The 26409-nt window shown below is 42.3% G+C and overlaps 1 protein-coding gene across 2 annotated transcripts in view; it reads left to right on the top strand.

Annotated features, from left to right (window-relative positions):
* Positions 1-26409, top strand: part of TMTC2 (transmembrane O-mannosyltransferase targeting cadherins 2) — a 267338-nt gene that overhangs the window by 122535 nt on the left and 118394 nt on the right. Inside the window, exon 3 of one of the 2 annotated variants that reach the window (XM_075080710.1) lies at positions 24606-24677. The exons of the other annotated variant lie outside the window; for it this stretch is intronic. Coding sequence (XP_074936811.1) covers positions 24606-24677 — 72 coding nt within the window. The remainder of the gene's footprint in view (positions 1-24605; positions 24678-26409) is intronic. 2 annotated transcript variants of the gene reach the window in all.

Here is a 26409-nt window from a genome sequence, read left to right as displayed (position 1 = left end):
TGGCCAAAGTTTTAGATATTTACAGTAGCTATGCAAAATGTTCTTTAGGGTTTCTAGTATTTATTAATCATTATCTAGGAGTGATACTTCATGTTTCGTTTGGCACTGAGTCACTTAATCTTTTGTATTTGCCAGTCTTCTTAAAAATGTTACCAAGAAGATAATTGGCAATTGTTTTTCCCTCTTTTTCTTCCCTGCTTCATAATATTTAAGCTATGATATTCTCTTTGGCTACTTGATCAAAGTTCTTAATCCCGTGTAGGTTTTCTAAAGCTACTTCAGAGCTTTCAAAGAATATGTGTTTCTTTTTTGCTTTAAAAATAAAATAAATGGTTGTAGTTGCAGAAAATTATTCTTGAAAATAATCTGCAACAATTTAAATGCTTCAATATTTTTAAATAATAAAAATATTTCATTTTGGTTTCTTCCCTCAATGCTTATAGAAAGTTTTGTTTCACTTAGGAAATGTGACTAGGAAAGGACAACATAATGTGATTACTTTTCTTGTAACTGGTTATCTCAGAAATGTATCAGAACAAGGAGTAAAATGTTTATGTCACAGGGCAGTGCCTCAAAGTCTTGATTTTGTCCTCAGAAATCTGACATTGATGTTTTTTGGGGTGTTTTGTGTGTTTGTGTTTGATACACACACACCCCCACACACCCCCACACACCCACCCCCGTTAGTATCCTATAGTTCCTATGCACTACGTTTACCAATATGTATTAAACTCCTGGCATGCCAAGATGAGTAAGGAGTTTTAGGTATCTTGGGGACCGGCAGGCTCTACCACTGAGACAGTATTACCATAGACAAGTTCATTATTCTTCCTGTCTGGATTCTTTTTCTGTCGATTAGGAATAATAATAGTAGACTGTTTCCATGATTTCAATGTGCAGCTATCCTCTAAAAAGCTTCATTTCTATAGGCTGGTTTGCTATAACTTTATTTATATATTTTTGGAAGTAGTACAGTTACACGGCTTAGAAGATTTCAGGGTGAGAAATAGAAAAGAATGGGATTGTCTGTAAATGGTATTTATGGTATAAATTCTGCTTCCTTGTGGTTTCAGGTTTCCAAGTAAGAATAGAGCCCTTTTATAAAGTTTCTATGAGACCAGCAATTTTTGGAACAGAATCTCTTTTTTCTGTGCGATTCTTTCACTGAGAAACTTTCCAAATATGACTTAATCAGAGAAAAGATATTTGGAATATCCAGTCTTAAAATGTTGAAGATTAATTTGTGTCCAGAAAAGGCCTGCTATTAGAAGAATTTCAGAATGTGATCATTTCGTCTAGTGGTAAAATTACAGCTTTTCAATTTGTAATTTTACATCCTGAATTGAACTCTATCAGTAGAGATGTTTAGCAACTTTTCTCATCTACCTCTTTATCAGTGTGCTGGTTTTGGCTGAGAAGGGGTTAATTCTCCTCACTGTGGGGGTCGGCTACCTTTCCAGCTTCCAGCGCTCTGCCGCGTGGCGGGGGGGGGGGCTGGGAGGGGCAGGGCCATGGTGGGGGCGGCTGACCCCGACTGGCCAATGGCAGGTTCATTCCATACCATGTGACACCATGACCAGTATATGGAGGGGGGGCAGTGGCAGCGCGGGGGCGGCGCGGCGTCGGGTCGGCGGGCGGTGAGCGGCGCGTGCGGTTTGTTCCGGCGGTTCGTTCCCCCTCTCCCCTCCCTTCCCCCCTCCCCCCGGGGCTTTGCGCCTCTCGTTGTTCTCCTTTATATTGCATTTCTACTGTTGTTTCTTTTAATTTTAATTACTAAACTGTTCTTATCCCAACCCACGAGCGTTACCCTTCTGATTCTCTCCCCCATCTACCGGTGGGGAGTGAGCGAGCGGCTGTGTGGGGCTGAGCTGCCGCTAAACCACGACAGTCTTTTTGGCGCCCAACGTGGGGCTCAAGGGTTGGAGATAACAACAGCTGCTGGTCACAGCACCGTGTTGTCCTTTTTGCAGCTGGTGTTAAAAATCGGTGTTGGTTTGTTGAGTCTGCTGTGTTCTGCTGCGATTAGTAATGTTTTGCCTACAAGATTTGTTATACAAACACTCGTTTTCAGCTTTACCTGGTATTTGGGGTTTTTGCTGAAACTGTTACTGTACTTCGGATACCACCTTGTTGAGGCAATTAGCAATTATACCTCCTCCTCTGAGAGATTTTATATGGAGGAAATACAGAATAATACCTTTGCAACTTTGTTCTATGATGTCTGTGCCTTTGTTACAACAACGTTTTTGTATCTTGAACATCCTTGGGTGGTTACGGTGCACTTATTGTTAGTTTTTGGGCATGTTGTTTTGGTTTTGAGTAAGCAACTTAAGAATATCACCCAGAAATCTGCCCCGAGGCTTGATAGTTACGAGTGGCAGGGCATGTGGGATAGCATGGGCAAATACCTAGGGCAGTGGGCACCCCCAGTGTTTTGGAGTTTCACCCCCGAACAAGTGCAGAATCCTAAAAAACTAGTAGAATATTTGGCGAAAGTATGTTGTTACGCTGGGAACTCCAGAGAGACACAGATAACTGCAACGTGCTGGGGTCTGGCCCATGCATACCGAGCCCTGCTCAACAGTATTCAGTGCCCCCAGGGGGAAGAGAATGTCTCTGGATTGAAATGCAAAGTGACTGGCACTGTAGACAATCCAGCCCTGACAACAGGCACTGCAGCCACTCAAACCCCCACAACAAGTACCGGAGCTAGCTCAGAAAATAAACCCGTACCAGTATCAGTTGCCCCCATACACAAGACGAAATATTGGAAGCGGACATCTACTCGTTTAGAACGGGATGATGAAGAACCAGGGCCATCGCGGGGAGAGGAGGGAGAAGTAATAAATGAAATAGAGACCACCCGATCCCTGTCCTTAAGCGAGTTGCGAGATATACGAAAAGATTATAGCCGTCGTTCAGGTGAGCACATTGCCACCTGGCTGCTCCGATGCTGGGATAATGGGGCCAGTAGCCTGGAACTAGAGGGAAAAGAAGCCAAACAATTGGGTTCCCTTTCTGGGGAAGGGGGCGTTGACAAAGCAATTGGAAAAAAACCACAAGCCCTCAGCCTCTGGAGGCGACTCCTGTCTGGAGTGAAGGAAAGGTATCCCTTTAAAGAAGATGTTACATATCGCCCAGGAAAATGGACAACTATGGAGAAAGGCATCCAGTATCTAAGGGAATTAGCTGTGTTTGAGGTGATTTCTGGTGACCTGGACGATCAACGGTCATCCAAAGATCCAGATGAAGCCGAGCGCACACGACCCATGTGGCGGAAGTTTGTACGGAGCGCACCATCTTCGCATGCAAACTCATTGGCAGTGATGTCCTGGAAAGATGACGAGACACCAACGGTGGCAGAGGTGATAGATAGACTCCGGGATTACGACACAAATATCTCTTCCTCGCTTGTCTCTGCTGTGGAGAAACTATCCCAAGAGGTCCAGCAACTCAAAGATCTGTCCTACTCCCCACCTCGACAGAGCAGTGTCTCAGCTGTTAGGAATAAGCGTCCTTTGGCTCAAAGAAGGGGATACACACCACGGGCCACCCTATGGTTCTACCTGCGTGACCACGGAGAGGACATGATGAGGTGGGATGGCAAGCCTACTTCGACCCTACAGGCACGAGTACATGAACTGCAAGGAAGAACAGTCACTCAGGGAGGCTCTTCCAGGAAAGCTGCTGCTCCAGTTTCCAGCGAGCAAGTCCCCAGACAGAGGAGTAGAAGCGCAGATTTTATTTCTAAGTGTAATAGAGGGACTCCTGATTCACATTTACAGGAAGTGAGTTGTGACTGCCATGATCAGGACTAGAGGGGCCCTGCCTCCAGCCAGGTGGAGGAAAGGGATAACCGGGCTTACTGGACTGTGTGGATCTGATGGCCTGGCACGTCCGACCCACAGGATTATAAAGCTTTAGTGGACACCGGCGCACAGTGCACCTTAATGCCATCAAACTATATAGGGGCAGAACCCATCAGCATTGCTGGAGTGACACGGGGATCCCAAGAGCTAACTGTATTGGAGGCCGAAGTGAGCCTAACTGGCAATTAGTGGCAGAAGCACCCCATTGTGACTGGCCCAGAGGCTCCGTGCATCCTTGGCATAGACTACCTCAGGAGAGGGTATTTCAAGGACCCAAAAGGTTACAAGTGGGCTTTTGGTGTAGCTGCCTTGGAGATGGAGGAAACTGAACAGCTGTCTACCTTGCCCGGTCTCTCAAAGGACCCTTCTGTGGTGGGGTTGCTGAAGGTCAAAGAACAACAGGTGCCAATCGCCACCACAACAGTGCACCGGCGGCAATATCGCACCAACAGAGACTCTCTGATCCCCATCCATAAACTCATTCACCAACTGAGGAGCCAAGGAGTCATCAGTAAGACCCACTCACCCTTTAACAGTCCCATATGGCCAGTCCGGAAGTCTAATGGAGAGTGGAGACTAACAGTAGACTATCGTGGCCTGAATGAAGTCACTCCACCGTTGAGTGCTGCTGTGCCAGACATGCTAGAACTTCAATACGAACTGGAGTCAAAGGCGGCCAAGTGGTATGCCACAATTGATATTGCTAATGCATTCTTCTCAATCCCTCTGGCAGCAGAGTGCAGGCCACAGTTTGCTTTCACATGGAGGGGCGTCCAGTACACCTGGAATCGACTGCCCCAGGGGTGGAAACACAGTCCTACCATTTGCCATGGACTGATTCAGACTGTACTGGAACAGGGAGAAGCTCCAGAACACCTTAAATACATTGATGACATCATTGTGTGGGGCAACACAGCGGAAGAAGTTTTTGAGAAAGGAGAGAAAATAGTCCAAATCCTTCTGAAAGCTGGTTTTGCCATAAAACAAAGTAAGGTGAAGGGACCTGCATGAGAAATCCAGTTCTTAGGAATCAAATGGCAAGACGGTCATCGTCAGATTCCAATGGATGTGATCAACAAAATAGCAGCCATGTCTCCACCAACTAGCAAAAAGGAAACACAAGCTTTCTTGGGCGTTGTGGGTTTTTGGAGAATGGATATTCCAAATTACAGTCTGATCGTAAGCCCTCGAGTGACCCGGAAAAAGAATGATTTCAAATGGGGCCCTGAGCAACGACAAGCCTTTGAACAGATTAAACGAGAAATAGTCCATGCAGTAGCTCTTGGGCCAGTCCGGGCAGGACAAGATGTAAAAAATGTGCTCTACACTGCAGCCGGGGAGAATGGTCCTACCTGGAGCCTCTGGCAGAAAGCACCAGGGGAGACCCGGGGTTGACCCCTAGGGTTTTGGAGTTGGGGATACAGAGGGTCCGAAGCCCGCTATACTCCAACTGAAAAAGAGATGTTGGCAGCGTATGAAGGGGTTCGAGCTGCTTCAGAAGTGGTTGGTACTGAAGCACAGTTGCTCCTGGCACCCCGACTGCTGGTGCTGGGCTGGATGTTCAAAGGGAGGGTCCCTTCCACGCATCATGCAACTGATGCTACATGGCGTAAATGGGTTGCACTGATCACCCAGCGGGCTCGAGTAGGAAACCCCAGTCACCCAGGAATCTTGGAAGTGATTATGGACTGGCCAGAAGGCAAAGATTTTGGATTATCACCAGAGGAGGAGGTGACACGTGCTGAAGAAGCCCCACTGTATAACAAACCGCCAGAAGATGAGAAGCAATATGCCCTGTTCACTGATGGGTCCTGTCGCCTTGTGGGAAAGCACCAGAGATGGAAGGCTGCTGTATGGAGTCCTACACGACAAGTAGCAGAAACTGCTTGAAGGAGAAGCTGAATCGAGCCAGTTTGCAGAGGTAAAGGCCGTCCAGCTGGCCTTAGACATTGCTGAACGGGAAAAGTGGCCAGTGCTCTATCTCTATACTGACTCCTGGATGGTGGCAAATGCCCTGTGGGGGCTGGCTGCAGCAGTGGAAGCAAAGCAACTGGCAGCGCAGAGGCAAACCCATCTGGGCTGCCACATTGTGGCAGGATATTGCTGCCCGGGTAGAGAAACTGGTTGTAAAGGTACGGCATGTGGATGCTCACGCCCCCAAGAGTCGGGTCACTGAAGAACATGGAAACAACCAGCAGGTAGATCAGGCTGCCAAGATTGAAGTGGCTGAGGTGGATCTGGACTGGCAACATAAGGGTGAACTATTTCTAGCTCGATGGGCCCATGACACCTCAGGCCATCAAGGGAGAGATGTAACATACAGGTGGGCTCGTGATTGAGGGGTGGACTTGACCATGGACGTTATTGCGCAGGTTATCCACGAATGTGACACATGCGCCGCAATCAAGCAAGCGAAGCGGGTAAAGCCTCTGTGGTATGGGGGACAGTGGCTGAAATATAAATATGGGGAGGCCTGGCAAATTGACTATATCACACTCCCACAGACCTGCCAAGGCAAGCACCATGTGCTTACAATGGTAGGAACAATGACTGGCTGGCTGGAAACATATCCTGTCCCCCACGCCACTGCCCGGAACACTATCCTGGGTCTTGAGAAACAAGTCCTGTGGCGACATGGGACCCCAGAGAGGACTGAGTCAGACAATGTGACTCATTTCCGAAATAGCCTCATAGACACCTGGGCCAAAGAGCATGGCATTGAGTGGGTGTATCACATCCCCTATCACGCACCAGCCTCTGGGAAAATCAAACGATACAATGCACTGTTAAAAACTACACTGAGAGCAATGGAGGGTGGAACATTCAAGCACTGGGATACACATTTAGCAGAAGCCACGTGGTTAGTCAACACGAGGGGATCTGCCAACCGAGCTGCCCCTGCCCAGTCAGAAATCCTACATACTGTGGAAGGGGATAGAGTCCCTGTAGTACACACAAAAAGTATGCTGGGCGAAACAGTCTGGGTTCTTCCTGCCTCCGGCAAAGGCAAACCCATTCGTGGGATTGTTTTTGCTCGAGGACCTGGGTGCACTTGGTGGGTGATGCGGGAGGATGGAGAAATCCGATGTGTGCCTCAAGGGGATTTGATTTTTGGGTGAAAACAGTCAATGAACTGAATGGCACAATGTGAACTCCTATATAATACTGTGTGTCACCTCTGTGTTGTATCAATGATATCAGAGTATGAGCCTCCCAACCCATGGAAGATCAACTATGAAACAAGCTGTGCAGCAGTGATGGAACGATGACTGACTCGGTATGCAGCAACCCAACGCCACACACCATCTCTCCCACCCGGAAAGACTGACACAACAGCTGGAGCCCAGAGTCATGGACTGGGTGAACTCAATGGACATTTTAATGGACATTTTACAGGGAAGATCCATGAACTAAGGGAATGATGTCTGTGTATTATGTTAAAGGATGGGAAGGAGAGGGGTGGTGGTTGGTACGGTTGTATTACATCATATGGGACCTGGGCATGGTGTAAATGGTATGGAATAAGGGGTGGAGAATGTGCTGGTTTTGGCTGAGAAGGGGCTAATTCTCCTCACTGTGGGGGTCGGCTACCTTTCCAGCTTCCAGCGCTCTGCCGCGTGGCGGGGGGGGGGGGCTGGGAGGGGCAGGGCCATGGTGGGGACGGCTGACCCCGACTGGCCAATGGCAGGTTCATTCCATACCATGTGACACCATGACCAATATATTGAGGGGGGGCAGTGGCAGCGCGGGGGCGGCGCGGCGTCGGGTCGGCGGGCGGTGAGCGGCGCGTGCGGTTTGTTCCGGCGGTTCGTTCCCCCTCTCCCCTCCCTTCCCCCCTCCCCCGGGGCTTTGCGCCTCTCGTTGTTCTCCTTTACATTGCATTTCTACTGTTGTTTCTTTTAATTTTAATTACTAAACTGTTCTTATCCCAACCCACGAGCGTTACCCTTCTGATTCTCTCCCCCATCTACCGGTGGGGAGTGAGCGAGCGGCTGTGTGGGGCTGAGCTGCCGCTAAACCACAACAATCAGACAACATTAAGACTTCATGGCTGTAAGAGGAATGCCAGTTAAATTAAGTGGTGGATCTTCCCCTTCTTTAATGTATGTTAACTTTATCAGACTAATCAGTTCTGCTACGTTGTGTGACTTAAAATGGCTGTGAAGGTAGCAGTGTAAAGATTGGAAATACCTTACTCGTTAGAGAAGTGCTGTGATTTGCATATAGATCTTGTAGTTTATGGAGGAGACATATATGCTATTAAGTTGAAAGTTTCTTTGTGCTTTATCTGCTGCACTGGGTACTGTAGCATTACAAAAACTTCTCTATCTTCATATTTCTGTTAGCAGGTCTTGCGGTTACTCTCAGCAGTTCACCGTTCACTGTAGCTCTTGTTAGTCTGGCACAATAGAGGTGTTCTTTTAATAAGGTGGTAATTTCCCACCTGTACAGGCTTCCTTGCTGGCCCGCAGATTCACAGCCTCACATGGGTCATGTTTGCCTGTTATACCAGATATGCAATCCATTAGGAGCTTGCACTGAACATTTCACACTTACTTGGCAAAAAATTTCTATAAAACAGCGTGACTGTTGGCTACCTGGGACAAGGCCAAAATCCAAGGAGGTGCCCAAAGTGATAGGTCAGATTCCACGGGTTTACCCAGCGCCTCCCCTGCTGCTTCCCTCCTCCTGCTAGCTGTACAAGGGCTACACCGGATAAAGCACCACCCAGCATTTCCTGGCAGGGTCATGAGTGCTGAAAGCCCATCAGGAGATGACTGACAACTTGATGGAAGAGTCTCAGCTGGGCTATGATGGCCAAACTAGGCAGAATTCCCACTAGACATATTTATCTAGGAATTAATACAATTACTCTAATCCATTGGACAAGTTGTCTAATCTCATAGGTTTGCATAGCAGAGAAGGTGTCCGTAAGAGTGTCAGTGTTGTCAGCATAATTAACACACACTGATGATTTGCAATCATTGTGGAAAAATTATGTGGGGTCAGAGATAACTTCTTAAATAATAACACAATTATTTGTTAATCTTTTTTAGGCTTTCACACAGGACCTTATTTGGCATGCACGAAGTGCTTGTTGCATGATGTAGAGACAAACACATATACCATTGCTTTAAGTTATGAAAATATTCTCCTGATAGCAGACTGTTATGATAAATTTTTGAAAGGTAGCAACTTTTTGTGCAAGCTATTTCTAGTTGCCTGAATGGCTGTACAAAGTAGCATCTGAGACAGACATGAGAAAGTAAGAAAAACTGAGCTAATTCCTAAGATAGGCTTTACAGTCCCAGAGACGTATATGTTACACTTTCCAGGGTCATATTTCTATTTTCCAGGGTAAAGCACTATGCGAGTTGTCTATGAGCATTGCACCATTACCAAGCACAACGTGCACATCTCTGTCTAGGTATAAAGGTGGACCCATTGCTGTCCCAGAGATCTTGGCCTGTAAGAACAGCTGACTGATTATGGAGAGGAGAGATGCTGCCTTACAAAGCACAACTCCTGTAGACATTCGGTAGCATTCGGTGTTTGTGTATCACACACAGATAAACTGAACCCAGTTTGCTCTTCATGTTCTTCACTGTCTGGTTTCTTCTAGATGCAGCAGAGGAACGTGGGGGGAATTTGAGATCATTTGTATGTTTGAGTGAATGATTGGGACTGCTCTGATTTTTCCAGTTGCTCACATCCTCTGATATTTTTTTTTTAATGGGTGAGACTGTTGAAAAGGCATGTGATGATGGCTATGAAAACAGCAGTTAGGCATATTCAGTAATACTTTTTATCAGTCTGTTTACAGTTCAGAGACACAAACTAGTGAAGGCTTACAAGGAGTTTTTGACTTTGGGTAACATAAAGACGATTAGCCAACCAAAAATATCTCCAGATAGAGAGCTTCATTCTTCATTTTTTTTATCCACCCCAAAAGCTAAGCTTTAATTTCTCAAAGCTGTTTTAACCCTCTTTAGGCTCTGCTGGAAACTTTCAAGCTTATCCCTAAGCAGTTAATGTTAATGAAACAGTGAAGGTAATTAATTCATAAAAGCAGATCAGTTTGCATAAGCTGGTGGTTATTGTCAGTTGGAAACTATCATGATCGCCTGAAGAGCAGTTTGTTTATTCAGACAAGTTTACCATTGTTATGGTAAAAATCCAACCAACCAAAAAACCCACAAAACCACCAAAACTCCCCAAATTTATGAAAAATTTTGCAGTGTCTTTGTGTTGTGGAGAGTGTTGATATCTAGTTGAAGATATCTCTGTTCATTGCAGGGGAGGTTGGACTAGATGACCTTTAAAGGTCCCTTCCAGTCCAAACTATTCTATATGTCTAGCAGGATGGGAGAGTGCTTAAATAGTTATTTTAGCAGCTCATCCAGTCAAGTTCCTGCCAATGCATTGTATGAATGTGCTTTCTCTGCCTTCAGTATCTGAAATTTTTCTCCAATCTGAAAAGCATCTATCAAAAATGTCACTGCCCTAAATACCTCATCTTTAGTCCACTTAGCTCATTTTTCTTCAGGTTCATTTCAGGCACTGTTGTTTCACGGTCACATAGGTGCCTTGCAAAGCTCCTTCTGCCTTGTCTTACATACCACTGCCCTGCTCTGGTCTTCCCTTACTCCCTACAGATCTGCAACCAAACGAGGTGTCCCATCCAGCTGTTAGAGAGTTCCCAGGTGGGACAGCTGATGGGAAGGGTGAGGAGAGAACAGGGGTCTGTATCCCACTGAATGGTGATGTGGGTAGGGGAGGAACAGCTGAGGCTGGTGTGGGATGGCAGGGAGGGAAAGCAGGTTGGTTGGAGCAAGCTTTTAGCTACTGCTTCTGCTAAACTGGAACAAACACAACAGGACTCAAGAGCAAGTTTCTGTACTATGTCTTAATTCCACCCGTGTTTTGTTCAGTGACATTTCTTATTCTTCAGAATACCCTTGCTGAAATGTTTTGCAATGCCCTTTGAGAAACCTGACTATTAAACTATCGGTAAAAAGTTTTACTAGGTATGTGGAGGGGAATTATTTAAATTTTAGCAAAAAAAGAGAACGTAGGGACAAAGAAGTAGAGTAACTTTATTGCAGAATTATCTAGAAGCTACATTTGGCCTTGGTACAATGTTCCACAACCTTCTGCTTTGTGCTTTTGCAACTTCTTGGGTTGGTTTTTGTTGTTGTTGTTTTTGTGGTTTCTGTTTGTTCCCCCCACCCCCCCCCCTTTCTTTTTTTCTTTTCACTTGACTATCTGCATTTTGGGATTGCTGGTTTGTGTTTGGTCTTTTATTTATTTATTTATTTATTGCTGAAGGTATTCATTTGGCATGCTCTCACAATCTGTAATCCAAAATGCAGTTACTGTGTAGAGGAAAACAAGCGTGGTTTTGGTTATATATTTGTTCTTTTCTGAGTTTTTCAATGGCATGACTTAGCAGGTATGTGCTGGCTATTCAGATAGTTCTGAAGAGGTTTGAATGGTATACTTTCAAGCTAGAAGGATTTAAAGCTGGGCCATTATGATTCAATTATGGTTTTTAGAGGATAAAAAAATCACATTGCTGAGTCAAAAAAAGTGGGTTTTCCTCCCATCTGTTCTGGGCTGGGGGGAGAAGTGTTAGATGGTCAAATTTTGTTAATCTGGAGAGTTTTGATTGAAGTTCAGAGAAAGCTTGCACATTTTTAGATGGTGTTAACACAATCACGATGACATGGTCAGGACTGCAACTATCTTTTATTATCTGGAAAAGCATTCCCTGGAGGAGGGAAAATGAAGTTTGAGAGGACTTAAAACATAGTGTTCCACTCGTCAAAATATGTTCTTCACTTGCTCGTACGAATTTATTTTTTTAGAAATCAATATTCTTTCAATTTATTAAAACAAGCTGAAATGGTCTTCCCTCTTCGCTCTTCCTTTTTTTTTTTTTAAATTTTATTTGTCTCAACCCTTCCGTTGATGTATGGCACAAAGGAATTGAACACAATGGTAGCATAATGACACCTAATATGTTTATACTTGAAAGAACAGTATTTAAAGTACTCAGTCATGTGGATCTGTCCAGATCAAGAACTCAGTCACAGCGTAAAGGGTTTTGGGGTTACATTTTAAACATTCCTTACATAAATACATCAAAGCTTAAGTATTTCAAGATCAATGCAAGTTTTTTATGCTTCAACATACTGATGGATCTGAAGCAAAAACAATGTGCCGCTCATCCATTTGTGTTTTGTTCTTTTTTTTATTGAAGACAGGATATTTGCAGGGAAAAAAGATCTCTAGTGATGCAAGTTACCTTGAGCGTTAGCTAGATGGCACTGAAACACGCTTCTGCTGCTGTACTAAAGTGACTTGTTTGGAGCACAGTCTTTGTTAAATGAAATTTGAGAAATAAAATCTCTCTTAGCTGCTTCTTTTCTTTCTCTGACCCTACGTATATATCTGTAAGTCTTCATCTGTATGTATTCTTTCTTTAAAGCATGGTCCTGATTTTACTTTTCATATAAATTAATTATGTTGTCCCAGAAAGGCAACATGAGAAAAACAGTGCTGGGATTTTTGCAAGCCATATTACATTTTTGGATTTTTATTTCTTTTCAGAATGTGAAAGTCTGTATTTTAACATACAATAACCTTTTCCAGTCTACAGCTATAGAAGGACAGCATGCTTAGCATTAATGACATTTTAAAATACAAATTCTGCATGAACTGCAGTTGTGGGATAAAAGAGAAAAATCACACTCTAAGGAGTTTGCAAATATTCCAGCAATACTAGCTGCATCATCAGAGAAGGTTAGATACTACCCCACTGTGGGTCCACTGCTGTCTGGCTTTGTAAATGGTTAGGAGATACTCAAAAGACAGGTGAATTTGCATAAAGTGCTACTTTCAGATATCTTCAGGATAAAAATGAACAAACTGTAGCACTCAAAAAGCAGAGCTCAAGTGCTTTTTCTTCATCTGTGTTCCTCACCAGGAAAGAATTTTATCCCTGCAAAATCCTTAGACATCCTGCATCGTTCTGTACTTACCCACAGTGACTTAAAGAACCTTAACGCACATTTCTGCTGTCTTACCACCCACCTCCTTATCAAGCTGCCACTGTTGTCGCTCTCACATTTTTAGAACTAATCTTCCGATATGCAGAACCACTTGTAAAACGAACAGACTTTTACTTATAGACCTTTCCATCTGTACCATTTTCTCTTTTCTTTGTGTATGAAGTTGGATTCTACACAGCCAAATTCATTGTCAGGTTCCTGTGCTTAAAGGAAATGATTAAAAAGCAATAATTGCATCTCGTGGGAAAGTGGCAGGTCACGAGCAAGCACACTTAACATCCTACACACTCATGTTGCAGCTCTGGGCTGGAGGAAACCCCTCCAGGACTGTACCCTAGCTTAGAGTCCAGGCAGAGACAGCCCAGGTTTCTGGGTGCTCTTTTTAATCTCTTCTCTACCCAGTGTGGAGCCAAATTTCCTCCTAGGTTGGTTTTGCTCCAGATATTAAAGAAATGCTAGTTTTTTGCTGTTAGTTGCAAAATGCTGTATGTTGGTTGATCTTTTCAATTTGGAAAATCAAAGTTAATGCAAAAAGAAGTTGCCCTTTTATTCAGTAAGGTTTGTTTCTGTCAGGATCAGTGACATCTTTTAGAGCAAAGGCGAGCCTCTGTATGCAAAGAATAATTTATTTGTCAATACTTTACTTTCAAGAAGGCACCCTGTGCAGTTCCAGTTGGTGTGTCAGTTTTCTCAGCAGTTTAAACTTTACATCTTAGGCTGGTGAGGCCATTTCACACAGAGCTCTGAGGTATGTCCTGTCTGAACCTTTTCCTTAAAGAGAATGCACCAAGAACCTTTAAAACCTATATAGATTTTTTTTTTTTTTAATACAGACATAAAGTACTTGTGTTTGAAAGCAGGTTTTGTCCTTGCCTACTTTTGACCTTGCAAGGGCAAGGCTTCTTATTTTTCCCTTGTTTAGATGGATCTTTGTGGTCTCCTGTAAGCCTCCAGAAAAGTCTTCCTGCTGCCTCTGGGACCTGGTTCCCTACTTTTCTCAAATCTCCTCATCCTGTCTCATTGCTTCCCACACCTTTCCATGCTGTCCCCTGCGCTGCAGCAGCATTTCTCAGTTTGGTGCTCTCAGAGCGCGCTCCCTCCTCCTTCCCAACATCCCACTTGAACCAGTGCATAGCTGCCTGGTAAGACAAGCAGTCAGCCGAATGCTAGTCTGACAAGCCACAGCCCTTTAGCAAAACATATGCATACTGTAAACTGTGAGCAATGAATTATACACTTGTAACATCTGTCCCAGTGAGAATCTCAGCTTTCACAGAAAAAAAAAAAAACCAAACCAATATACATAGTCCTCATGGTTTTGGCCAGCGCTTAAGAATGTAAACCTTTTTAATCTGGGATTTCAGAAAGCAAATAACAAAAATTTAAACGAAGTGGATTTTCTAGCCTTCCAGTTACTTCTGTGATAAGATTCAAAAGCTGACTGTGGGTTTGACAGGAGTGAGGTCAGCCCCAGCTGTTAATGTCCTTGTGTGAGGGAGGTCTGTTGCAGGTGGTAGGAGGTGTTCTTTGTAACTTAACTGTTGGTTTAAATCCCCCTTCATTTATACTTGTAGTGTATGGAAAGTGCATAAACCTTTCACACAAGCACTTGGGCCAAGATGCAAAGAAGGACGTAGGGGCACAGTTGATTCTAAATTATCCCATTTGCCCAAGTCCAAAAGGTGGGTCTTCAGGTCCTGTTCATCTGTTGCCTGCAGTTGAACAGGGTCCCTAGGCACCATCCTTAAGTCCTTAAGCAGCTGCTTTTAGGCATACACTGTGAAGTTTATGTGCAGAGCTCTTGTAAAGCTTATCCAGGCCTGTATATACTACTCACCTTTACTTCTTTTCCATCAGAGAAGTCAGAGTGCTTTGTCCTGCTTGTGCTCTAGCACACTAGGGCTGCCATATGCACCATGAGCTCTGAGCAATGAGTATGTGCTCAAATAGATACTAAATTAATTAATTTTTCAGTGAGATACCAGAGCTCAGGTCTCCTCCAAAACAAAGGACTCCAGTCATGCTTACTCATGCTCATTGTTGTCAACTGGGAACCTAATCATTGCATTGCATGCAGAATCAATTAACATTGAGAAAAGAAAATGACAGTATCTTTAGGAAGACATGGTCTGTCATACAAATACAAATTGAAATACGGACATTCTAGTTTTTCCTTGAAAAGGAGGGCATTTCCATGATTCTGGAAAGTCACCAAGCAAAAGGAAGGAAAACACATTGTTTTAAAAAAAAAAAAAGATCCAACTGCCTAATTCTTCTATTTGTGAATTTGAGACTGGAGTAAGGCTTCTAAAAACTAAACTTGGCATTTTTTAGAGACTAGCCTAGACAAAACTTCCCCCACAGTGTTGGTTTCTGTGGAGTCCATGCTTATGGCATTTCACTTTCAAACATTTAAGATGTTGATGCTTCTAAGCTGGTAGGTGATTAAAAGTGGAGTCACTGGGGTGTTCAGCATTGTGATGTTTTTATCATTTTCATAATTTTCATCATTTTAATATTAGAAACATTAATCTCAGAAACCACCTCAGATAAACAACCCAGCAATACTGAAACAGTTTGTATTGGAGAAGTACAAATATCACTACAGGGCAGTCTTTACAATTTAGTTCCTATTTAGATAGGTGAATTGTGGAAGATGTAATTTTTCATAACTAGAAAAAGGTCAAGTCCTTTCAGAGGGACTTCTGAAAAATTTAACAGTTGTCATTTCTGTCCCTGCATGTATTTTGGTTAATGATTTTTATGTTCTTGTGCAGATAAGAAGGAATTTTAATGAAAGTTGGAGGTATGTAATTTAAAAATGTTAGCCTTTTCAGTCAAATTTTTCATTGCTGAAATGAATATTGCTAGCCAGATAAATCCATAATATGTGAGTACTCCTAGTCTTTAAAGGTTATCCTCATTTTTTCTCCAAGCAAGGTCAAGAAATGTATTCACTGCATTGATTGGCAAAGTTGAGAAGTGCGTAAATGATTAACAACTTCTGACTTTTTTGCAGCCTAGTTACTGTCTTGAAAATCAATTGAGCGTGCTCAATCCCTATCTGTGACATGTCAGGATGCAACATGCTAAAAAAGCCTGATTAGCCTGCCATGCTGGTTCCTCCTGAGCCAGAATTCTATGCAGAAAGGGGAGTTTGGAATTAATTACATGGAAATTAGTCACATCCTCATTAGGCAACTGGAAAAAAAAAAGAATAGAATATAAACCCTTGACATGCCAACAGATGTATGTGCCACAGTGTCTGCCCCTCCCACCGAGGGAGGTATATAATAAATAAATGAAAAAACATGTCTGCCCTGTAGGCTAGGAGTCTTGGCACTTTAGTACAAGTTGTAGTAGTCCTCTTTAAGTCCTTTTCTCTTTTCCCTCTAGATCTCCCATAGTCTCCTCTGAATTAGTTTTCTAGTGACTTCACAGGTTTATAGCTTAGTAGATGGAGGGGAGCTGGCAGGAGGAGAATCTCATCATGTTATACGCTGCGGTTACTTCTGTTGTAGCCACCCAGGACAGGCAAAGTTTGGGTCTTTTAAAAAAAGACTGGGTCCTAGCCAAACTGCAGTTGTTGTCAACCACTCTGATAGCAGATATTTGCAAGTTCAAAGACAAGGAGAAGGGAGAAAACAGAAGGAAGAGGGGCCACAGAAGAGGTTCTCAAATGAAGAAAGTTGTCTTTCTGGTTTGTTCTCATCTTCAAATTTATTTCAGTCTCTTTTCCTTTACTTTGTGATTATTTTGAATAGATGTACAGTTGAAGATTTTTCCGCACCCTTCCACTCCACCCCGATTTTTTTTTTTCCCAAGTCATACCATTCTCTTTGGGAAAGGAAAAGAACTTGAATTTTTTCTTATTTTAACCCATTACTATTCTTCTTTATGTCTGTATCACAGAAATAGGTTGGAAAAGACCTTAAGATCATCAAGTCCAACCAATAACCTAACACTGCCAAGTCCATCACTAAGCCATGTCCCTAAGCACTACATCCACATGTCTTTTAAATACCACCAGGGATGGTGACTCAGCCACTTCCCTGGGCAGCCTGTTCCAATGCTTGACAACCCTTTAAGTGAAGAAATTTTTCCTAATACCCAATCTAAACCTCCCCTGGCACAACTTGAGGCCATTTCCTCTTGTCCTATCACTTGTTACTTGGGAGAAGAGATGGACACTCACCTGACTACAACCTCCTTTCAGGTAGTTTTAGAGAGCTATAAGATCTCCCATGAGCCTCCTGTTCTCCAGGCTAAACAAACCCAGTTTCCCCAGCCACTCCTCACAGGACTTGTTCTCTAGATCTTTCAACAGCTTCGTTGACCTTCTTTAGACACACACTCCAGCAGCTCAATGTCCTTCTTGCCTTGAGGGGCGCAGAACTGAACACAGTATTTGAGGTGCGAATACTCACTAGTGCCAGGTACAGGGGGTTGATAACTTCCCTACTCCTGCTGGCCATGCAGTTTCTGATACAAGTCTCATTGCTCCTTTCTTCTCTTGGTTTCTGATCTTTGTTTCTCACTTTTAAATCATTGATTTCTTTTACTTGTGAGATTTCCTTCCATTCCCATCATATTTATAGCTTTTTACCCCATGTCATCCCCTCACTAAAGTAAAAATTGCTGTCTGAAATTTCCCTGTTCAACATTATTTTAAATTAAAGATGATTTGGGGATTATTTTGGTCATTGCTGTGTGAGGCAAGAATTTGATAGAAGTGTTGTGTATTAAGAAGAGAGCAAATCCCTAGTGTCTTTCAGTTATATTGTGCTAAAAGCCTAATTTCTGCTTTGCACACTGAAAACTGTGCAGTGATGAAGAGAGACTTCTTTTGTAGCTAAAATTGCCCTCACTTTAGAGTTTTTCCTTAATAGCAAACAGCACTAGGATAATTGTCACTGGGTTGGTAAAAAACATAATAAACTTTACTGGAAGGGGGTAATATCTTTTATTAGACTAGCTATCTGGTTTTTTGGCCTATTTTTTCCAATTATAACGTGTACACTTTTCTAGCTATGCTGCTTGCTCTAATAACAGATGCTGTATCTCCCTTCATACCTCACCTCACTCATATGTAAGAACAGTAACTATTTTGTCTTTTTTCTTAGTGGTATTCTGGCAGACAAGGTTACTGATGGTGGTTCAGAAGTGATTAATTCTTTCAAATAAATTTCTTTGTGGTAGAGTAGTAGCTGAAATTGTCAGCTAAAGGCTACAACCTCAATTTAGCTGGACTTGCTCTATATCTGTCTACCTGAGTATTTAAATCATAATAGTCTGGATGAATTAAGTGGTAGATGATATTCTACTTGGGCTTCCCAGGGCGCAATGTTGGGTCATAGCAGATTGTACAAGAGGTTGGGCATAAAGGTGGACACCATCATTTCCAAAGGCACCGTTGCATTTCAGTGTAGTATCATAGAATCGTAGAACAGTTTGGGTTGGTAGGGACCTTCAAAGATCATCTAGTCAAACCCTGCACTGCAATGAGCAGGGACATCTTCAGCTAGATTGGGTTGCTCAGAGCCCTGTCTGACCTGACTTTGAATGTTTCCAGGGATGGGACATCTACCACCTCTCTGGGCAGCCCGTTCCAGTGTTTTACCACCCTCATCATAAAGAATTTCTTCCTTATATCTAGTCTGAATCCATCCTCCCTTAGTTTAAAACCATTACCCCTTGTCCTGTCACTACAGGCCCTACTAAAAAGTCTGTCTCCATGTTTTTTATAAGCTCCCTTTAAGTCTTTAAAGACTGCAATAAAGCCTCCCTGGAGCCTTCTCTTTTCCAGGCTAAACAACCTCAACTCTCTCAGCCTTTCCTCATAGGAGAGGTATTTCATCCACCTGACAATTTTTGTGGCCCTCCTCTAGACCCACTCCAGCAGGTCCATATCTTTCCTGTGCTGGGTACCCCAGAATTAGATGTGGTTCTTCATGTCAGAACAGGTAATAGAAGCATCATCTTGATCTGGTATCAGGTGCATTTTGTCATAGTACTTATGGCAAAACTTTGGAAGAATCTCCACTTTTTGGAGCGCTTTGAGGATAACTGTTCCATCCATGAGGGAAAAATGGCAAAGTGAGTCTTCAGGTGCTTTTGACTGGAGAATGGTGAGCTGATGATGGATCTGTGGGTTGGGCAGATGGTATAAGAAAGCAAATAAACAAAAGTTCCTAAAGTAGTGTTGCTCTCTAAAGTCTCGTATTGTGAAGAAGCCACAGCCTAAATTTACTCGTTAGAAAAAAAAGGGATTTGTGTGTTAGTCCAGTTATACCTGCATTTTGATTTAAGAAGTCTAGCGTATTCTGCTCCATTGTTGTCTTCCCACGCAGTCCTTCATTAGCAAACTCCATAATGTAATCTGAAAGGCAGGTGATTAATTTCTAACATGCAAAGCTCTCTTGTGCCCAATTTATGCATTAAAATTATGGCATTTGAGTTACTGATTATTTTTTAAAAAATTAATTAAAAAAATATCATTGAAATCAAGGGAGAGCAGTGGATGTTGTCTGTCTCAACTTCAGCAAGACATTCGACACTGTCTCCCATAACATCCTCACAGGCAAGCAAAGGAAGTGTGGGTTGGATGAGTGGACAGTGAGATGGATAGAGAACTGGCTCAATTACAGAACTCAGAGGGTCGTGATCAACGGGTCAGAGTCTGGATGGAGGCCTGTCACTAGTGGTGTTCCCCAGGGGTCTGTGCTGGGTCCAGTCCTGTTCAACATATTCATCAGCGACCTGGATGATGGGATAGAGTGTAACCTCAGCAAGTCTGCTGATGATACCAAGCTGGGAGGAGTGGCTGATATACCAGAAGGCTGTGCTGCCACTCAGTGAGTCCTGGACAAGCTGGAGAGCTGGGCTGAGGGGAATCTCATGAAATGCAACAAGAGCAAGTGCAATGTCCTGCACCTGGGGAGGAGCAACCTCATGTACCAGTACAGGCTGGGGGCTGACCTGCTGGAAAGTGGCTCTGTTGAGAAGGACCTTGGAGTGCTGGTGGACAACAAGGTGACCCTGAGCCAGCACTGTGTCCTTGTGGCCAAGAAGGCCGAGGGTATGCTGGGGTGCATTAAAAGGAGTGTGGCCAGCAGATCAAGAAAGGTTATCCTCCCCCTCTACTCTGCCCTAGTGAGACCACATTTGGAGTACTGTGTCCAGTTTTGGGCCCCCCAGTTTAAGAAGGACAGGGAACTCTTTGAGCAAGTCCAGCGGAGAGCTACGAAGATGATCAAGGGACTGGAGCATCTCCTTTATGAGGAAAGGCTGAGAGACTTGGGTTAGTTCAGTCTGGAAAAGAGAAGGCTGAGGGGGTATTTCATCAATACCTATAAATACCTGAAAGGAGGGTATCAGGGTGATGGGACTAGACTCTTTCTAATAGTGCCCGAAGACAGGACAGGGGGCAACGGGCACAAGTTGGAACACAGGAAGTTCCAGCTAAACATGAGAAAAAACGTCTTTCCTGTGAGGGTGACAGAGCAGTGGAACAGGCTGCCCAGGGAGGTTGTGGAGCCTCCTTCCCTGGAGACATTCAAAACCCTCCTGGACGCGTTCCTGTGCCCCCTGCTCTGGGTGTCCCTGCTCAAGCAGCGGGGTTGGATGAGATGATCTCCAGAGGTCCCTTCCAACCCCTACCAGTCTGTGATTATTGGGGCTGGGATGTAGCTTTCATCTGGATTGGATTAAGGGGAGGGCTCAGGTTTGTGTGCAATTGAATTTGGGTCACCAGCATGCTTAGTGCTCCCTTGAAGGAGAGAGTGCTGTAAGGAGGCAGGTAACCGCCACAGGCTCCTGCTGAATTTGTTGAGGGAAGTTACCTCTCTGCTCTTTTGTTGTTGCTTTTCCAGCCAGTGTCTTGCTTCAGGGCACAGTTTTTTTTCTTGTTTGCACTATGGAGTGCTTGACTGTAGGCAACCTAGTTTAGTTCACTAAACCTTGCTAACTTTTTTATACTAAACTATATTGATTTGCTAATCTCTACAAATCTGTGTTTCGTTTTGGAAAACACTTACTAAAAACAAGCCTAGGAGCAACTTTGCGGGTTTTTATTTTCTTGGTTTTACTCCAGTAGAAATGTTCAGCGATGTGGGTATCTGCATAATGTAACACATCCTCTTCTAAATCCTGCCTTTTTTTGAATTCCTGAAGAAATCCCACACTCATTAAATAGCTTTCTATTAGGATAACTTGGAGAGAGAACTGCTGTACTTTGGCCTTCCCACTGAGTGAAGTCTCATTATAAATCATCCCTTTATGGCTCCAAAATAATGTGCTTCCAAACTTCACTTGTTAATGAGACTGGAACGAATTTCATAATGGCTGGCTGTTTGCACTTCAGCCATGCTGAGGAAAGACTGTTGCATTTACTTCATCGATGCCTAAAACACCTTTGCAACGCACTGGACCTACAAACAAGGAATTAGTAAGGAAGGTTGTGTGTGTGTGTGTCTGAATATGTGTGGGTATGTACAGGCAAAATTATTTCCATTTGCACCATTTTTATTTCTTCCTCCTTTTTAAAACAAATGTTTTGTTAGTGGTACTGAATGTATTTAACAAAAATATGTTTATTAGTTTGTTCTAAAATAATATATATTTCTTCATTTTCTTCATAGAAGCGGAATTGTTTTACCGCTAAACTGATTTGTCCACAAATCATTGCCTAGCGGGTAATATTAAAGATATTATTTTAAGCTAAACAAGATAAGGGTGCAGGCTTTCAAATAAGTTTAATGTAATTGGCATGGGGGCTTCAATATAACTCTTACAGTACCAGTAACTGACCTCTTTTAAATACTTCACCCCCTAATAGTTTGATTGAGAAGTATCTTGGTACAGGTGCACAGGAGATTGCTAACTGCCTCATTTCTTCGTATTAGCTTAATGGGAAGTAAAAAGTCACCACATCAATTGCAATCCCATGACATGAAGTAAATTTTGTTGTCCATGTTCTGCTTCACCGTTTTTTATCTCTCTTTATTTGGTTTATTAAGGATTTGGGTTTGCATTACTGAAGTCAGTAATTGCTTTATCTGTAACACTGTCTCTGGGTCAGCACCTGGTACCATAGCTCGTGTTTTTAAAAGGGCTATGCTTAAATGTCCTTTTAAATAACCCTTAAAAAGGTATCCAGACTAAAGGTAGAAAGAATTAACACTAATATTTTTTTTAATTATTTTCTTCATATTTCATGTGTAGGGAGACAAGGTAAACAACATCCCATTCACGTTATTTTGTTATTTTTCTCAAATGTATTTTTGAGGAAATTTGCTGTTGTAGTGTTTGCAGTTTTTATTATTTGTTAGATATTCTTATGTTTGTGCATTTCTGTTCCTGTGATATCTTTGCAATGTTCTGCACTATCATTGGGTAGCTAGCCAGTGCTGTTTGCTGAAAAAAGTTTTGTTTGTTCTCTCTATTCATTTTCTAATAGGTATTCATTCCCATTTCTATTTAGTGTATTCAATAGGGAATGAATACAGAAAACTTCCCCAGTAATTAACATAGGACATAGGAAGCTCTCCCTTCTTCAAATTAGTCTTTGAGCATAACCGATTCTATAAGAGACTAAGTTGATCTAATGAAAAAGAGGAACAAATGAAATTGTTATTAAAATGTTAATTTTCCCAATCTCGCTTCTCTGAGGTCACAGTGCTTACTGGTCGGGTCTTACAAAGGTTGTTAATTTAATTTCTTTTATAATTTTTTTTTCTTCCTCCAATGTGTTTTTCTTCAAATGCCCAAGCATGTATCTCCAGAATTTTATTGCCAGTGCTTCATAGCCACCTGGTTAGCAACATGGGAGATAAGACTAGGTTAAATGACAAAGGAGGCATGTAGATGTGCTTCAGGCTGTTTGTTTTGATTAGGGGTATGACAGGAGTTCCTGTGAACATACTTGGAAACCAAGCTTTTAATCAGTGGTAGTCACCTAGTACTTGTTAACATTCTCTGTTGGCAATGACTGAATCTTAAAGGTATGTAGTTCTCACTGCAAGTCACTTTTTAGAATCATAAAATAATTTAGATTGGAAAAGACCCTTAAAATCATCAAGTCCAACCATAAACATAACACTGCCAAGTCCATCACTAAGCCATATCTCTAAATGTCACATCCGCATGTCTTTTGAATACCTCCAGGGATAGTGACTCACCCACTTCCCTGGGCAGCCTGCTCCAATGTTCAGTAACCCTTTCAGTAAAGAAATTTTTCCTAATACCCAATATAACCCTCCCCTGGCACAACTTGAGGCCGATTCCTCTTGTCCTATCACTTGTTACTTGGGAAAAGAGATGGACACTCACCTGACTACAACCTACTTTCAGGTAGTTGTAAGAACTACTTTCTGAGACTGATAGTCATTGCTACATTGCCTTTACCTTCTTCAGTTCTTTGTGGCTCCCATTGTTTGAAATGTGATGCTATTGTAGCATGGAAGAAATAGAAATTATACAAGGATTAGTAGTAGAAATTAGTAGTAGTAGTAGTAGTAGAAATTATCCAGATCATAGGAGGTATCCTTTAGGCTGTTATTTATAATAAGCACTGCATATGAAATAAATGACTGGTAGGTGGCTGATACTGTGAAATTTCTTACTACTTCTAAAGGTACTCACTTCAAGCATAATAGGTGTGCTACTTATGAGTGTGTTTTGCTCATCCTCTCGTACCACCTCATAAATAAATGTATTTTGTGGGTGGGTATAGGAAGGGGGTGGTATTGTTTTTTTTTAAATTATTTTTTTAGTCACAACATAGCCTGTATTCAGTTTGTCACACAATAGGTTCTGAGTGGCTTAATTTTTTTCCAGTAGGATCTGAAAATAAAATATCTGCACCAAAACCAGCTTTAAGTATTCTTTTTTTTCAAAGAATATAAGTGACTACTTGTATGATCTTAAATTAATCTTTCTTGATAATATAAAGCACCTTCTGAGTTGATAAGTAGGTTCTGTATTTCACGTGGACTTTCAATATTATCTGTTTCTCTTTGAAAATGTTGTAGGTGTTTACTTAGAAGAATTGCAACTTAGTGTTCAAATTTATAGTACATTTTCTTTGTTATATATAGTTTCAAGATAACTTTGCTGCTTGCTCATTTGCTGCATTTTAAAGGTACAACTAAAACACCTCGATTTTTCAGATGGCAAAGGGAAAAACTAAAAACCACGTAAGATGCTGCTTGTTATCCGCTGTAGAAACTGACTTTTGTAGCTAGATGGGCTTCCAGCTGATGGATTTTTTAGACCTAGATAGGTTTTTCCATTAAAACTAAAACCAAATTGCTGTTTATCCCATGTACAGAAATAGGTTATTGATGACTTCTTTCTACGGGATTGATAAAGTTGATTAGTCATTGCCAGAGGCTTGATCTGGGATTGAATGACATTTTTGCTCATAAAATCCATTCCTATTTGCATTAGTCAGTTAAAAAGTATGTGTCTATTTACATTCTTACAGTGTGTGGTTTTCTCCTACTGCATATTAAACCAGCTCTTAGACTTTACTTTTCCTTTATTGCCATCCTATTAGCATAGGAAACTTGTGAAATGTGCCATAATAATTTTTGGCGGTAGGTTTATGGGTAGGACTGCAGTACGTGCTCTAAGAGCCTGTTCTGCTTCCTTTTTTCTTAAGCATGCCTGTACATTGTACAGAAGAACAGAACAAGCTTCCTTTAGAAGAAAAAATGCATATCCATCCACTCAGGTGAGCAGGGCTTTAATAAGTTGCAACACTTCGTAGAGCACAAGTAGTTTGAAAGCACTGTCATGTCAGATTTACTTAATACAGTATGGGAGATACAAATGACACAGTGGGCCTCAGCCTTGGGTACTCTTTTTCAGGTGTGCTCATTACTCAAGAGGACAGCCTGGCTATACAGCAGGTATAGCCTTTGCCTTCCCAGTAGGACCCGGGCAAAGTTTCCTTTCTCCTTGGGGCTCTGCAGGCCTACTCGTCAAGCTGCTTGAGCCTAGTGCTGAGCCATGCTGCCCAGCTCAGCCATGCCACTCATCCCTGAGGCTGTCCTGTTTCCTTGTAGTCCATGTGACAGAGGCAAACTGGTGCTCTTTTACACAACTAGAATTTTCCCCCGGTTCCCTTTGAACTTACATGAACTGCTCTGTCATGTTGTGTGGTTGTCTGTGCTAATTGGGTTTCTTAGAATGTTGGTAATAAGGGTTTTTAAAATTTTCAAGCATGTTTTTTGTTTCATTATGTATGCTCTTAGCTTTTTGCAGAGTCTTCCTTGGATTATTTACTTTTACTTTTTCCTTAATTTTTTAAATATCTTGGATGTTATCAAGAAGTTACAACGTTATAGTGCCAACTTTTTGAGTCAGTATTGCTGTTAGCAGACTTACTTGGTGAGCTGGAAGTGTGGCCATTAACTGGTGTAAACTGCTGACATCAGTAGCACTGTTCTACCAACCAGAAAGCTTGAACTATTATTGCTGTTGTTGTTATTGATATAGCAAATAGAAACCAATATTTAGATTGGTTGATATTGCACTAAACATCTCAGCACAAAATATCTGTCTTTCTATGTGTTTTATTTTTATTTTTGCAACATCATGTATGCATCTATCTGGGGGTAGAAGGATGCTTATGGAGAAGATGAAGAGGGCAGAAGAGGAAATGTAGGAAGAAAAAAAAGTTTTTACGTTATGGTGTCCAGGTTAGAAACAAGTCATTGACTCTGAGATTGTTTTTTATTAATATTTTCTTTGTAATTTTTTTTTTACTTTACAGAAGTATTTGTACACAGTAGTTCTTAAGAAATGTGCTCTGGGATGAGAGAATGCCTTAAGGGCAGAGATAGGCAGAGATCACCTTTAAATTGATGGATACATGAAGAGTGCAAACCATTATAATATAAGATTGAGGGTTTTTTTTATTGGAGAAAATGGCATGAACTTGTATATTTGCACAACCAGGGAAAAAAAAGACATGTTAGTTTGTAAGCAGTGGATTTTAGAAATGTTCAGAAGGCGCTAATGTGACTGGAGGAAGAAATCCCAAGGATCGTATTAACTAACATTTTGCCTGAGTTGGAGGGAAGCGAAACAAGTGTTAAGACAAAGTGGGAATGCGGGAAGCTCTAGTACTTAATGCAGAAATGACCAGAGCATGGATGGCTTGTACTTTAAAAGGTCACAAAGAGAGAAAAGTATGCTTCTTTTGAGTAGAAATGCTGATGATACTGTTATGGTAATCAGAGGAAGTTACACCCAGAAGTTACCTCAAGAGGCCATGCAGTGCAGCATTCTGTCCCTAAGACAGGACTGACAATACTTCTGTCTTTCCCACAAGTTACACATTTAATGTATTCTTAAAGGCAGCATAAAGCTGTAGAGCCAACCTCCATGGCAAATTTTTCCAGCACATCCCTATATCTAGCAGTGGAAAGCGTCTCTTCATAGCCGACCTGAGTCTTCCT

Source organism: Phalacrocorax aristotelis, chromosome 1 (genome assembly GCF_949628215.1).
Source record: "Phalacrocorax aristotelis chromosome 1, bGulAri2.1, whole genome shotgun sequence".
Classification (NCBI taxonomy): domain Eukaryota; kingdom Metazoa; phylum Chordata; class Aves; order Suliformes; family Phalacrocoracidae; genus Phalacrocorax; species Phalacrocorax aristotelis.
This window is presented reverse-complemented; position numbering and strand designations above follow the sequence as displayed.